Source organism: Tiliqua scincoides, chromosome 3 (genome assembly GCF_035046505.1).
Source record: "Tiliqua scincoides isolate rTilSci1 chromosome 3, rTilSci1.hap2, whole genome shotgun sequence".
In the NCBI taxonomy this organism is placed as follows: domain Eukaryota; kingdom Metazoa; phylum Chordata; class Lepidosauria; order Squamata; family Scincidae; genus Tiliqua; species Tiliqua scincoides.
Window position 1 is genome coordinate 1,439,295 of NC_089823.1, and position 16,376 is coordinate 1,455,670.

General features: G+C 48.6%; 1 protein-coding gene across 2 annotated transcripts in view; it reads right to left on the reverse strand.

Moving 5' to 3' along the window:
• STIM1 (stromal interaction molecule 1) overlaps positions 1-13,253 on the reverse strand; it is a 132,371-nt gene extending 119,118 nt beyond the window's left edge. For both annotated transcript variants that reach the window (XM_066619138.1, XM_066619137.1), the window contains exons 1-2: positions 13,200-13,253; positions 12,643-12,851 (exon numbers count right to left, since the gene is read on the reverse strand). In XM_066619138.1, coding sequence (XP_066475235.1) covers positions 12,643-12,751 — 109 coding nt within the window. In that variant the 5' untranslated portion in view covers positions 12,752-12,851; positions 13,200-13,253. The remainder of the gene's footprint in view (positions 1-12,642; positions 12,852-13,199) is intronic.
• Positions 13,254-16,376: the final 3,123 nt, after the last annotated feature.

The following is a 16,376-nucleotide window of genomic DNA, read 5'->3' on the forward strand; positions in this document are numbered from 1 at the left end:
CCACATCTAGCTCTATTTCTGTACAAAAGCTGATTAATGAAATAATTGAGGTTTTCAGCGCAAACAAACACAGCCTGCCGATTCACAATTTTAAGAGCCTAGTAACCACTTCTGTGAGACGGTTCCTGCAGTAGGTAAGCGCCCACCTTCACAAGGCCCAAGGTACGGGCAGCAGCAACTGGCTTTGAACATGGGAAGCAAACAGGAGGAGTGACAAAGCTCATTTCAAGTCCAAAGGGCAAACCCTCTGCCAATGGCTCCTGTTCAAACATCCTTGTTCTGCAGTTGGCTAGAACAGAATGACGCCACAAGTATTGTCTTTTCCCCCACGCAAGGCTACGCACATTAATGAGATATTCAAGCAAGATAGTATAGTCTACACCATTATCTCATTGCCCTACCTCTCTGCCTGAGCCTGCTCCATCTGCACAGAAACAGAACTAAATTCACCTTTCTTTGAAAATCCAAGGCAGTTTATGGCAGGAATTTAAAGATACAACAGAAATTACAAAAGCATGCAATTGAAATACCTACATCTTTCAGAGGAAGACATAAATAAAAAATAATCAAAGGACTGCCAAAGAGCCAGCCTCCTCTGAGAACAAACAAAAATAAAAGGGCATTGAATTGCTGGAGGGAATTCAATAGGGAAGGGGCCACCACTGAAAAGGCCCTCCTGCCTGTCTCCACAAGCCACAGTTTGGACAGCAGGGAGACATGCAAGAGTGTATCGCAAGGAACAGACTGGTTCACATGAAGGCATGCTTTCTTTCTGCGAGCCAGACCCAAGCCACGGAGGGCTTTGGGGCAGTTCCGTCAGTTGTGCCTGGAAGCAAACCAGCAACCAGAGCACCCAAAACAAAGAGGCAGAACTTGATCATAGGTTCTTGCTCCCTTTCATATTCTTGCAGCTGCCTTCTGTAAAAATCAAAGCTTCTGGAGAGCTTTCAACACCAGGCCCACATAAAGCGTGTCATTGTCATCAAGATAAGAGGTAACTAAGAGGCAAATCTTATTCAACTTTCCAGCGCCAAAGCAGCCTCCTCCATGACTACATCCCTACAGCAAGATGCAGCATGCACCCCACTGGCACTCCTGCATCAGTGCCGGAAAACTGGAAAGGAATGGGTCTAAAGGCATGGATAGCCAGGCACAGACCACAGTCAGACAACTGCACTCCACACCACAGCTGACACCAGGACAGCCAGTAGCTAAGCTAGGACCCCCAAATTGCCAACCCAAACCTTCAAGTGCATTGCATCCCACTCGAGAATAAGCAGACATCTGGCTGTTGCCAACCCAGCAGATCTCCTCACCAGAAGAGTTTCTGTCTTGTCAGGATGCAGTACAAGTTTCCAACGCCCTTAGTCAGATATCTGCTTCACACTGTTTTCAAGACCCCACAACAAGACACCCACCACGGAACTGCACAGCCAAGCAGGTTCTGCATTGCCAATATGTGCACTGTGGGACAGCCTGGAGGAGGAACAGCCTCTGAGCTTGGCTCCAGAGGATCAAGCTGCAGCATAGGAAGGACTGCCAGGGGCTTGGAAATCCCTCACTGGATCATCCCTCGGTGCTGTCCTCCTAAACACTTTCAAGAGCCAACAGGCTCCACTCAACACCTCATTCACTGAAGCACTCCACATTTTAGATAAGGACAATTGAAACTCGGTCTCCGATGCTGTACAGTCACCATAGACAACATAGATTTCATCTGAGTTATCCATTTTAAAAATGCATGCTCTGCCATTCTCATCAGATTCAGGGTGGCTTATAACAATTAAAAACAAGAACCTTAATTAAAATTCAAAAGAATTTCTGGCAAACATAAAATAGAGAAGGAACTCAAAACAAGAGGAGAAATTAAGACTCATATCCCAGGTAGCACTTTTGAGAAACCCACAAAGATCTGCCAAAACAGACAGCAAGTCTTTAGCTAGTGTCAAAAACGTGACGGCAAAGGTGCTCACCATACTTCACAGAGCATGGATTTCCTAAGGGGGGGGGGTATCACAGTCAAGGCCTTTTCAGGCTCATCACCAACCACAGCTCAGAAGGAAGCTGAACCAGCCAGTGGGGCTGCAGCTTTGACAAGAAAAAACTTCTAAATGCCACAGAGCAAACCCTGAAATGATACTATTACAGTATTTCATCCTTCTCCACCCACTGCAAGACCCTTGTAGCCTAATCGTGAATTTGCAGAGCACTTCACGAATAAACTTCCTCACATCTGAGCCTCAGTGGACATCACAATTGCGCAGTTTCTGCAGAGGTGTCCAATGCCTCTGCCTGACTTCCTTTTACAAGGTCCATTCCAATTGCTGTTGCCCAAAGACCTGGACAGTGTTTTAGGGCCTGTGTCCTTCCTGGCAGATGAGGACCAGATGGGAAACAATGAAATCCCTTTTGCCGACCGCCTTCAACCAGGGCCAGCAGCACACAAAAAACTACTAAGGGAGGCTGTGGTTCAGCCTACTTTGAAAAATCCTCAATGAATGCTGCCAAACACCTGCAGACCTGTGGCAAGTTTACCACATTTCAGCAAGTCAATCTTGCAAAGCACAGGTGCAGCTGCACAAGAGGTTCTATATTCTAGACTCAAATCTGCCAAGGTTTGTAAAGGAAGCTGCGTTGGCAGCCCTCACAGATTTGTCTCTGGAATGTAAGCAGCAAAAATTGAACCATGTCAGTACTTCTGGGCCTCTCAGTGACTTTCAACGCACTCACACACTTTCTGGAGCATGCACACCCCCAGGTGCTCCTGGTCACCAAGGTCATCCGAGGAAGCCTTGCTCAGCACTTCTTCCACTGCAGTAAGAACAAAGACCTTCTCTTTTATGTCTCAATTCAAGCTCCAAGAGGACCTTTCCCAGAGGTTTCACATGGATAGTAAATCACATGGACCCAGAATAGAGCTCTGTGGAACCTCATAGGCTGCAGGGAGCAGCACCATCCCCCATCTTCTGGAATGACCCTCTAGGCAGGACTGGAGCTGCTTAAACACAGCACTGTTGCGCCTTTAGCCCTGAAAGACAACCCAGAGGAACACCAAGAGATCCCAAAGTATTAACAGGATCAGGCCCCCCGTCTAATTCTCAGCAAACTATTGATGCTTTAAGTTAGGGGAGAGCAAACCGCAGCCCAAGAGCTGAATCTGGTGTCCGCACAGATCTGTCCACATGGTGAGCGGACCTTTTGGTTCCGAGCCGCCGCTATGTGATACCCTCCCCATTCGAAGGACAGGGACGCTATGGGCAGTCACGTCTGCCTGGACATCCTGTTGCACAGCATTCTGGGAAGCTGGGCAATGATACAACTGCCCAGAGAGTTCCTGTCCTCCGAACAGGGAGGACACTGCATGGCGGCCGCATGGAATGCTCAAATGCGGTCCAGACAGGGACTGCGTTCCAAGCGCGCTGCTCTCAGCAGTTTGAGCAGCGTCACCTTACGGCCTCAATTGCTGAGCAGAAAGACAACCTATAAATGAATTTAACTTAATAAAATACGAGTGGAGTAAATACACTCTAATGAGTGGAAATAGGGCACCAAAAGGCAAACCAGGAAGAGTAGGGCATGCATTATTAGAGTTTAGTTAATAATCAAGCCCCGTGAGAAAATAATATTTTTCTAGGTTCTAGAGATGAGAAAAGGTTCACAAGAACCTGATCCAGAATTTTAGGACGACAAACATGGAGTTTCATATGAAGAGTCCAAAAACCTGGAGTTCTCCCACAAGCCGAGACACAATTCAGAAAACAAAACCTGTGTTCCACACCATCGGCCATTTAGCTGCCGCAAACCCTGTCTCTAAGGTGCAGGAATAAGGAATTCTCTCTTTCCCATGGGGCAGCCTAGGTTTTATTCTCATCTAGAATACAGATTGGTCTGCTAATACTTTCTGGAGCCTGAGAGGGGAAAAGGGAGAGAAGAAAGCTCAACGGTCACTCTCTGAGAGTTATTCATACTGATGCAACTTGCTTCAAAAATGGGCAAGAAACCAGACTCTCTCTCACTCTCCCCCTCCCACCCCCTTCCAGAAATGACAGGTCCAGTTTTTTCCAAAGGAGAATCACAGCAGGAATGATAGCAAGAGCACTAAAAAAAAGATAGGATCCCTGCGCTCTGCTGAACAAACCTGAGATTGTCCAAGCCCACCCCATTCACCCTTGCCGTGACCCAGCAAGAGTTCAGACTAGGGAAGAGGGGATTTCAAGCAGCAATGCGTTTGATAACAGCTCTACGCAAAACTTGCCGGGGGAGGTCAAAATTCTTATACACAAGCATCACACTGCTCAGCATCTTAGGTTCCTGAGCCCTGAGTACATTCTAGCCACTCCCTCGCATGCAGCTCACAAGCCCATGAAGCGGAGAAAGCCAGTGGAGTCTTCTATGGCACCACACATGAATGAGAATTCCCCGGCTACAGCTGGGCCTTTTCATAGAGCTGCCAAGTTTGTCCAGGCCTTGAAATGGGGAGCGGGGGGTGGGGGGGCAGAAGATACATCATGGACCACTGGTGTGCCACCTGGTGCCCACTGGCTGTGGGATCCTTGCAAAAAAGTAAGGAAGTTCCTGACTGGATGGACCACGGGCTAAGAGCTGACTCAGATGGCCACTACTGAGACTCTTCTACAAGGGTACAGAATCAAGACCACCCAGCACAAATTAGTGGTGTCTTGTTAAGATGCCCTGAGCAGGCTTGGTGTCGACATCCAGCACCCTCAGATAAAAAGTCAGAGATCCAGCAGAGTCCCCCAGTGCCAAGGGCTGCCAGGCACCCATTTCCCTGCCTAGAACTCCTCTCAGCAGCCACATCACTTCCCTCGGTGCCAACACAGCTGAAACTGCCACCCCCCACAACGCCCCTGATGTAGCATTGCTCCATGATGGGGGTGCTAAAATGGTGGTTCCAGCCATGCCTGCACAGAGAAGAAACCCGCTGCTGCTGCTGTCCCCTGTTGCCACTACTAGTGGCACCTTATTTAAATACAAAAAAAGTTTAACAATGGGAGCCTTAGAAAACACTCAGCTAATGTGCTATACAAACCAGGAAGAAAGTTCTTATTGGGTTCCCCTGCCCCCCCCCACACACACTTTTTAAAAGAAAAAGGATTGCATTGTCACAATGAGCCACCTCAAGTCTTAAGGACCAGGCACAACAGAAAACAAAATACATACATATATAAACATAGGCATGTTCTAAGTCTCAAAAATGTGGCCAAAGCACACAAAAAAACCTCTTTGCTGACTGTTGCCTTGGGGCTGGTTTTACTGGTATTTGATGGATGCTTTTAAAGCAGTTTGTAAGTCTGTGGGATGTTGCAATGTCATTCTTTAGACCTACCTTGCAAGTCTCAAGCAGGGTGAAACATGGTGTAAAAGTTCAGTGAACAAAGCCATCTGAAAAGTACAGCAAGGCCAACTGCATGACAGTCTTATTCCCCAGCTGGGCGCCCCTATTGCTTTCCAAGAGCTGAGAAAGACTACCAAAACACGGGAAAAAATTTGAAAGGCACCCAGATTTAAACAGGCTGACTAGAGGTTACAAGCCACAAACTACACATGCAGGTCTCCACGGTCATGGCCTGCTTTATACAGCTATGCCACTTTTCAGTGCCCAGACTTCCTTTGGGAAGTGCCCCCTTGGATACACATCTTTAAAGGAACATTGCCAAAACGGAGTCACAAACCTGGGCCTTCTGTGACTGTGTTTGGGGTTACTAGTTACTGCAACTGATGTTATATGGATGTAATGCCAAGTTTGCTTCCTAACAGTGAAGAAGGGGGGGTTAAATTTCAAGGGGAATTCCTCCTTCCTGAATAGCTTCCACCTCTCCCCTTCAGTTTATTTCTAAAGATGGAAGCAAGCCTTGCTGGGGAAGGGGCGACTTAACAACCCCTACACACACACACACACACACACCCCCATCAATTCTTTCATTCAAATGCTGTCATTGTCTAAAACCACCAAACATGTAGTTCTATCCTGAAACCCAAGAGCATTTGTCGGTTTAAAAAAAAAAAGAGGACTTCCTGTGAGGATAATTCCGAGTTAGCTCTTCACATAACTTTGCTTCAGAGACTTCTTCTTGGTAGAAGAAAAAATAAGAACCACAGTCCCTTGCACAGAGCACGTGGTAGAAGAGGAGAGGTGCCAGCAATGTTGTCCTATACAATGCACAGAAGTTCCACGTACAGTTCTCTTTACATACTGGCTATCCCAGTCCAAGATAAAGGGAATTGCTGGCCCACACCACAATCTTACACGTTCATGCAGAAGTAGGTTCCACTATGGTCAATGGAGCTTGCTTCCAGATAACTGTGTATAGGATTACAGTTTTGGTCTATTTTGCCCTGGATTTTTATTTTGGGCTCTAAAGATTTTACTAGTATAACAGAAAAATGTGCACAAGGAATTAAAAGCTTAGGACATTATAGTGCAGGGGTGTCCAAAGTTTCTGGCAGGAGGACCACATCATCTCTCTGACACTGTGTTGGGGGCCAGGGAAAAAAAGAATTAATTTACATTTAAAATTTGAATAAATTTACATAAGTTTACACAAGTGAATATATTAAAGATGAACTCATATGAATGAATGAAGGTCTTGCAAAACTCAAGGCCTATAAAAGGCCTTGCACAAAGCAAGGCTGGCCTTTCCTTTGCTGCCACTACTGCATCACAGACATGAACCAGCAAGCAGTGGAGGAAGCCCGCATCCCACAGCTCACGCGAGAGGTCAAACAGTTGCCCTCACGCTGAGAGCAGTTGCACTGGGCCAATGCGGGCTCCAACAAATCCCTGGAGGGCCAGAGGCTCATTGGAGACTGGGGGCTCCCTGAGGGCTGCATTGGGAGGCCTCGAGGGCCGCATGTGGCCCCAGGGCCGGGGTTTGGGCACCCCTGTTATAGAGGAACACCAGAGATATGCAGGCCTCTGTAGCATAAAGAGAGGAAATGGGGCAGGCACAGTAACTGTTTTACAGAAATAAAAAGCTACCAATTAAAATAAATACAAGCCAGGTGCCCTCACAGCAGTGGCAGCACAGGAGGAGATAATGGGGGGTGGAGGTATGGACAGTGCAATCGTAAGCATGCTGATGCAGAACAAAATTCCTTCAAATTTAAAGGGGCTAATTCTCTAGTAAACATGTTTAGTATTGCAGCCTAGCATTTTTAACCATAAGACAACCCAAGTTACACAAGTTGCCAAGCAAGACCGCATACAGATCTCTGTAATTATTTAAAAGCTGTGCTAGATAAATATTTGATCCGGTGTGGGGCAAAGAAGGAGTCTGCAGTAACTGGCTATTTGTGTTAAGTACCAGATGCAAAAGAAACAAGTTTATAGCCAGCTGTAAAGGTGATTATCCCACTATCAACATGGAACTGAAATGTATCACTAATCCAGCAGGTTCTTCACAATCACAGAACTAACTGTAACACCACAACTTAGTATTTGGAGACCACTTCCAAGTGTTCAATTAGGAGCTGGCATTACTAGGAGGAGGGCTGACATGCAACCAACCTGCACATGGTTAGTAAGGAAGTAGTACAAACATGTGAAACATACAGAAACTCACTGGTTGATCAACAGTAATTGCTTCCTTAAAACAGGCACCCTTATTCGGCCACATGGCCTTGTCATTCAACATCAAATCTACTTCTTACCACAAAGTCCTGTTGCAGAGTAAGTTTTTAATGGATTGAAACTGCCATCTCTAACTCAAATGAGTAGAGTTTCTACTTGCAAATAAGGCTCATAAAATGCTGAAACAACATCTGCCCAAGTGCTTCTACACAGAAAAGCTGTGTTGATCTGATCACATCCAGATCATGCCACTGTGGGCCACTGTGAGATACAGGAAGCTGGACTAGATGGGCCTATGTGGCTGTTCTTATGTTCTTAACTACAGTTAAGACCCAGTGGGGCTGTTCTTATGTTCTTAACTACAATTCCCAGGAAGCCTTGCAGGTCTCTTGTTATCTGGTGTGCTCCCTGGGGCATTTTGGTGGGCCGCTGTGAGATACAGGAAGCTGGACTAGATGGACCTATGACCTGATCCAGTGGGGCTGTTCTTATGCCATGAAATGTTTGTGATGCTTCCAGAGTGTGACTGCAACTGGTGAGTGGCTTAGCAATGCCGAAAAGACTACTACTCTAGAGTTGCTAATAGGTAGTGCAAGTCATATTATGGAATAACATCTTGAGCACAAGGTGCTTCTGCCCTCACCTTGCCAACAGCACAGGATTCAAGCAAGTGCAAAAGTTCAGTTCTGATATGGCCAGACACCAGGCGGCCAGTGCTGCACAAGAATCCAAGAACTACAACTGGTCCAGAGAGCAGGAGTAAATCTTGAAGCCCAGGAGTTCCTCATAACATCCCCCCTTCCAGCCACGCCCTACTAAGTACATAACCCAAAACAAACAAAACAAAAAGCCTTTAAATTACTTCCTTACTGTATCCTCTTCTCCTGTCGCTTATTCCTACTTTGAAAACTATACTTCATTTTTTTAAAAATCTAGCTCACTTCATTCCAAACTCTTGGTGAGGAATACAAGAGTTTAAATGAAATACATAAGCACTGAAAAATGGAATTTAAAAGTTTCAGATAAATATACAATGTATTAGAACACTAGACTGTGCATGTTTACTCAGAAGTAAATCCCACAGCACTTTCAGTTCCCAGGCTAATTTGCATAGCACTGTAGCTTTAATGCAGGGGTGTCCAAAGTTTTTGGCAGGAGGGCCACATTGTCTCTATGACACTGTTTGGGGGGGGGGGGGGAAAGAACTAATTTACATTTATAATTTAAATAAATTTACATAAGTTTACATAAATATTAAAGAAGGAACTTATATGAATGAATGAAGGTCTTGAATTGCTCAAGGCCTATATAAGGCCTTGCACAAAGCAAAGCTGGCTTTTCCTTTGCTGCTGCTACTGCATCACAGATATGAAACAACAAGCAGTGAAGGGAGCCCTCATCCACACCTCACACATCAAACATCAAACAGTTGCCCTAACGCCGAGAGTAGTTGTGTCGGGCCAGTGTGGGCTCCAACAAATCTCCAGAGGGCCAGAGGGTCATTGGAGACAGGGGGCTTCCTGAGGGTCGCATTGAGAGGCCTCAGGGGCTGCAAGTGACCCCACGGTCGGGATTTGGGCACCCCTGCTTTAATGTAAGATGAGCTACTTACATAAGGTGAGTTATTCTCTGCAGATTTCCACAGAATAGCAAGGGGGTGTAACAGCTGGATCCCAGCCCCACCTCCCACTTTCCCTGGACTGCCGTCTGCCCGCCCCAGAACACCTCCCTCCCACCTCCTCCCCACCCATCCCCCCCCCAGACCCCTGCATCAGCTGAGCTTGGCCAACACCTGGGGGAAGCTGCCATGGAAGCTGGATGTAGCTTCCATGCTCAAGCGCACCTCCTTGCAACTTCCTCCTCAGGAGGCGCAAATGTGCAGTTTGGATTGTGCTGCACGATGTATATCGTCATCCTGCTTATATAACTTATATGCAGACTACATCATGCGAAAGGTTGGGTTGGATGAATCACAAGCCGGAGTTAAGATCACCAGGAGAAATATCAATAACCTCAGATATGCAGGCGATACCACTCTAATGGCAGAAAGTGAGGAGGATCCTCATCAAGAACCTCTTGATGAGGGTGAAAGAGGAAAGTGTAAAATGCGGCTTGAAACTTAATCACAAAAAACTAAGATCATGGCATCTGGTCCCATCAGCTCATGGCAAGTAGAAGCGGAAGAAATGGAAGCCATGACAGAGTTCATCTTCTTGGGCTCCAAGATCACTGCAGATGGAGATCGCAGCCATGAAATTAAAAGACACTTACTTCTTGGGAGGAAAGCTATGGTAAGCTTAGACAACAATGAAAAGCTGAGACATCACCTTGTCAACAAAGGTCTGTATAGTCAAAGCTATGGTTTTCCCAGTAGTAATGTATGGCTGTGAGAGCTGGACCACAAGGAGGGCTGAGCGCCGAAGAAGAGATGCTTTCAAATTATGGTGTTGGAGAAGACTTTTGAGAGTCCCCTGTACTACAAGATGAAATTAATCAATCCTACAGGAAATCAATCTTGACTGTTCATTAGAAGGACAGATACTAAAGGACATGCTAAGGACAGACCAGGCAGGATGTCTGGCTCAGGTAGTGGAGCTGCTGCCTTGTATGCCTGAAGATCTGAGGCTGCCAGTTCGAAACAACTGGAAGTACCCAAGAACTGACAACACGCTGATATACTGATGAGCTGACCCTCGGTGGCAGAGAGGAGGTGCCTTCAAGTGGACCGTGGGAGGCGAAGTGCCAGAGAGAGGCCAGACCGGGAAGGAATCCAGCTGGAGCGAGGAGTTCTGTGAAAGACTAGAACTATTCAACTGTAAAAATCCCTATGGGGGTTTAGAACAGCCTGCCTGTGTAAAACCGCCTTGGATTAAAGTCTGAGGAGAAATCTGATGACCAAAGAAAGGCAGTATATAAATACCTGTATAAATAAATAAATAAAGTTGAAGCTTAAATACTTTGGTCATCTCAGGAGAAGGCAGGACTCTTTAGAAAAGACCCTGATGATGGGAAAAATTGAAGGCAAAAGCAGAAGGGATGGCAGAGGATGAGATGCTTAGATAGTGTCACAGAGATAATGCACATGAATTTGGACAAACACTGGAAGTTAGTGGTAGACAGGGGCACCTGGCATGCTGTGGTCCATGAGATCACGAAGAGTTGGACAACTTAATGACTGAACAACAATGAGCTACATATGGTTTCTCAAACAGCCTTGCGGAAAGATAATGTCTAGACAGATGCACCTAGGCATATTTCTCACTTTGCCTCCTGCTAAGTCTGAGACATCTTTTCAGCTAACATCCTCTGGAAAAAAATTTCAAGAGCACCTCTTGCCAATGACAGCACCAGTCCTGCTGTGGGAGAAGCCCTAGAGCTCTGCTCTCCACCACCTACAGCCCTGATTGGATCACTCAAAGGTCCATGAAGCCTGGCTTTTTTCTTTGCAATAGTGGACAGCCAAGTATCTCAGGATGTCCAAATGCAGGTCCTTCTCTGTTCTTTGTCCCCACACCCAAAAGTCACGTACGTAGGCAGAGTGTCTTATGAAGGTTCATTTCAGTATCTTGGTTGTCACAGCATACTTTACCTCTAATATATATATATATTTTTGTTAAGTGACTGAAGCTGCAGGCCACAACAGCAAATTCAATGATCAGCTCTTAAAAATGCAATTCCACAGAGAACTCCTCTGCCAGGAGGCTGCCTCTTTTTCAACTATTTGTACTTATTTCTGCAACTGCCAGAGAGAAGAAAATTCATTCTCCACCATTTCTTTAGAATGTTTGCATTCTGCCTTTCAACAATGAATTCAAAACAATTTACTTCGCAAAGGAATGAGGAAATTGGTCCCCGTCCCAAAAGAGCACACAAACTTTTAAAAAGCAGTCACCAGCAAGCACTGGCTGGAACACTCTCCTGCCAGCAGCACTCAGCAGGCACCAGGTTCAGAAGCCAGAAGTGCAGCTGCAAAGGACACGCTCACATCCTTTCCCTGTCTCTGCCAAGACACCTGACAAAGTTATGTCAGTTAAGGTGATGCTGACATGCAGCTATTTTAAAGACCAGTGATGCAGTTTATGGGGGCTTACGCCAGGAGAAAGCGGTCACTGCAGGCCCTGCCATGTCTTCCTAGATTCAGCTTGTGCAGGGCTTTCCCAGTCACCACAAGGGACAGGAGACAGCAGAGTGACAGTAACCATCCTCAGACAGAGACTTCAGAAATAAATGAGCTGCAGGCATGACCCAGTAACAGCCAATCTTCCAAAGAGACTTTTTCACCTCTTCCCCATGCCTGGCACAGCTGCCTTATTTGCACCTTGTCGTTTCTCCGTACCCCACGTGAATAAGTAACACTTAACCCATCCAGAGTTGACAGTTAAACATCTGCGGGACAAAACAGCAAACCTCAAACGGACACTATTCTTGCTTCAAGTTCTCCCAAATCAGCAGGTTTCAGATGACAAGGGTCTCCTTTTGCAAATAATTCCAAGGGCCTTTTTCTCTCCCAAGCTGCATACATGGTTAATGCACATGCGAACGTATGCATGTAATGTAAGGCTGTTTAATAATATATACAGTTCCTTTCCAAACTCCACATTAACTACAAAGAAACAGAGCAAGAATCCATGGCAGAAAATGCTCAGGATGGGAAATGCAGAGTGAAGTATCTAAGAATGCGGAAACCATGAAGAGCAGACTTGAGAGCACATAAGGAAGGTGGGAGCGGTGAGGCCAGCGACCTGTGGTGGGAGTCCTTCGAAAAGCCGTGTGAGGCGCTCAAGCACACTCAACCTACGCGCAAAGCTTGAGCGCCTCACACAGTGGCGCTTTTCAAAGGACTCCAGTGGGGAAGTCCTGCCTCACCTGCCTCCCCACCCACCACAGCGGTGCCTTTCGAAGGTCTCCGGTAGGGAGGCTCTGCCTCACCTACCCTGGTGGCAGCGCTTCTTGAAGGGCTCCTGTGGGGAGGCTCTGCCTCACCTGCCTCCCCACCCACCACACGTCCCTGACAGGCGGACCCCGCGGCTTCCCAGGGCCTGGCGCCTCACCTGCGATGGTGGCCTCGTCCAGGTGGGTGCCGGGGGGCCTCTCGCCGCGGCCCTGCTGCAGGAGGAGGACGCAGAGGATCCAGACGGCGACGCGGGGCCAGGCGTCCATGCTGGGGCTCTTGTCAGCTGCGCTCCTGCCGCATGGGCTCCGGGTCCGCGGAGGGGGCGGGGCGGGGAGGGGCTGCGCGAGGCGAGGCGGCGACTCCGGGCTGCGGGAGAAAGAGCGGGCTTCAGACCGGCTTCGCACGTGCGGCGCCCTGAGCTCGGCCGGCCCGCCCAGCCTGCAGCCTCGAGGCGCGGCGACTGCAGGGCTCGCTTGAGGCCGCTCCGGGGTCCGCCCCGCCCTCAGGCGCCCCGCCACAGGCCGGCAGGACCGGCGGCGGGACGTCCCGAGGCAGCCAGCCGGGCAGGGCAGCGCTGAGGGGCGCCCGGGCCCGCCCGCGGCACAGCCGCCCAGGGGACTCCTCGGCGGGTTACCTGCGGGCGGGAGCCTCGGCTGCCTGCCGAGCGGGCCGCGCCGTCTCCCGGGCAACCCCGCCTCAAGCCCCGCCGCTTACCTGCCACAGAACACACCGCGCGCCGTTCCGGCTCTCCCCTCCTCGCCGCGCGGAATGGTCTCTCCCGGCCTCCGGAGCTGGGGGCGGGCGCGGGGCGGGGCTTGAGGGCCGCCCGCCCGTCTCCGGACAGCCAATGGCGCGCCAGCGGCTCTGCTTGCCCGACAGCGGCTCCTGGCGGCGGAGGGGGGAAGAGCGGCGCGGGCAGCACTGCCGTCCGCAGGCTCAGGCGACGCCGGTCCACACCGGCCTGCGAGCAGCCCACCCGCTGCAGGGGGACCGGCAGAGGCTCAGCTCCAAAGCGTCCAGCGCCTTCAGGCGCGGGGTCTCCTCCAGAGTAGGAATAACGGCCGGCCTACCTCACAGGGTTGTTGTGAAGGTCTCCAGACCAGCAGGGACTGAGGAGCTGCAGGAGAGTCTCTAGGCTGCAAGTCTGGCAGCGAAGCAGCAGCTGCGTCTCGGTGCAAGCAGAGGTGCGACCCTCAGCAGCCTCCGCCCCCAGGAGGGCAGTGCAAGTGGTCTGGGAGGTAGACTCAGACCTGCACAGCCAGGAAGCTTCCTGGTGACCTTGGGCCAGTCACTCTCTCAGCCTCACCCACCTCACAGGGCTGTTGTGAGGACCAGGAGGGGAGCAGCCTGTGCAGGCCCTGAGCTCTTGCAGGAAGGCGGCATAAAACATGAAGTCCAAGGCAAGGGAAAATCAATGCCTTGCCTTGGGCAGGGAGGCCTCCATGACCGACTCCACCTCGGGGTGCAGCGCACACTCCAGCGAACACCCTCAGTGTAAAGTCAGGCACATTGGGGCAGAGAATGCAAACTTCACCTAGAGGCTGGTGGGTTCTGAGCTGTCTAGCAGAGCAGGAGAGAGATCTTGGGGTGGTGGTGGACAAGTCGATGAGAGTATGTCATGCGGTGGCAGTGAAGAAGGCCAACTCTATGCTTGGGATCATTAGGAAAGGCATTGAGAATAAGACAGATAGTATTGTAATGCCATTGTACAAATCGATGGTCGCCACATCTCCAAAAGGTTCTGGTCACCGCATCTCCAAAAGGACATAATGGAAATGGAAAAGGTGCATAAGAGAGCGACTAAGGATGCAATCCAGTGGCATACCTAGGCCATCTGTCACCCAGGGCAAACTAAAATTTTGCCCCCCCCCCATTTATTTAATTAATTAATTGAATTTATTATTTGCAAAACTATGATTTTTTTAAATGCTGCCTAACATAGACAGCACCACATTGGACAAGCAGCACAGCAGCATATTAATGTTGCACAGAAGACTCAATTTGCAGCACTGGACTGCTTGAGAGCATAGGGAAGAACCCTGCTGAACACAATGAGAGCAACATAGATATTTATGGCATAAAACCACAAGACCAGATTTGCAGTGTTAGTGAGACACTGACAGCAAAACAGACACGTGCATGTGAGTTCACTGAAAGTAAGAGACTTGTTCACAAGACAGCATGGAAACAGGCCAGGGCAAGGCCAATCTAGTATCTCTGTTTCCCACATAAAGCAGTGTAAGGTAGATGCCACTATTGGAGAAGCAGCACAACACAGCAGCGTTAGCCATCTCACATCTGACAAATGATTTCAAGGCTACACCACTGTAGCAAGCAAACCCAGACTTCTGGGCATGGTGAAAACCACAAGGTCAGCAAAAGAGACGTGTGAATCAACCTAAGGCAAGGCGAATTTAGTCCTGCTTTCTTTATCTCTGTTTCCCACAGATAACTGCCTAAGTGGTAAACTAAATAACAGTGAAGACCAAGACAGCATGATAGCGTATTACTGAACACAGCACTGTAGCAAGCAAATGCATGATTTTTTTATGTAAAACAACAGTAAGGAGCATTGGCGTTAGAGCATTAGAATAAAGCATCAGCAGCAGGGCCTCTAAGAAGAATTTTATCAGGGGGTACAAAGTTTATTTTGGGCCCCTTCCCAAAGCAGGAGGGGGCAATGGGGACAGGCAGAACAGGGGGCCAAATAAGCCGGTTGAGGGTGCTAACAGCAAAAACAGTCTTTGGAGCCCAGGTCTACCAGGCTTCTTGATGCCGAGCCCAGTTCTATCTGACCATGCAGAAGTGGCAGCCAGATAAAGTAATATGGAAACCCAAACACACTACTAAGTCTCTCTAAAATCTCTCTAAAATTAGCATCATCAGGTTTGCACTAGAATGGACAGTGTGCTGTGTGCACCAAAATGAACTTCTGCAGCAGCTGTAGCCCCTGAACCCCTATACCAGCCATTGTCAACCACTGTGCCATGGCACATTGGTGTACCGTGAGTGGTTCACAGGTGTGCCACAGGAATTTGGGGGAAAGTCATTTATTAGTAGGGCCAATGGGGATGTGAGCCCCCCATTGGAAGCATGGTGTGCCTTGGCAATTATCAAAAACCTGATGTGTGCCTTGACAATTTTAGTGCCTTGACAGTATGCCATGAGATGGAAAAGGCTGAAAATCACTGCCCTATACACTCCTTCATGGTTATGGGATCCACAAGCCACAAAGCTACTGTAGCAGGCCAGTTTCCTCCCAGATTGGATTCTGTTAGGGAGGGTCATGGATGCATTCCTGGGCCCGGTGTGCATGACTTGTAGCAGCAGTTGCCACTTCATGCCTGTGGTTGTGCCCCCAGCGTCATGTGCAGGCCGTGAGTCTGGGTGAGATTGGAAAACATCCCAAGAACTATCTGGGCCCCCTCCTTTGGTTCCTGGGCCCCCATTCTGATCCTGGGCCTGGGTGCAAATTACCCCCTCTATCCCCCTCTCCTAGGCCCTGATCAGCAGCAGTACTCATTAAGTTCAGGTCTTGATTTTTTACTGCATATATGTTTATTATCATTAACAGTAGCACAGAATAACAGTGTATAACAGACACCCAATTCCCTGCCTCTCAGCAGATTATGAATGCTTAGTGGTTTCTAATATTAAGAAAATAAGAAGAACCCCAAGATCTGGATCAGGCCAAAGGCCCATCTAGTCCAACTTCCTGTATCTCACAGTGGCCCACCAAATGCTTTAGGGAGCACACAGACACAACCTGCGTCCTGGTGCCTTCTCCTGCATCTGGCAACCAGAGGCAGCCTGCCTCTAAAACCAAGAGCTTGCACATACCTACTATGACTTGTAACCTGCAATGAACTTTTCCTCCAGAATTTGTCCAAT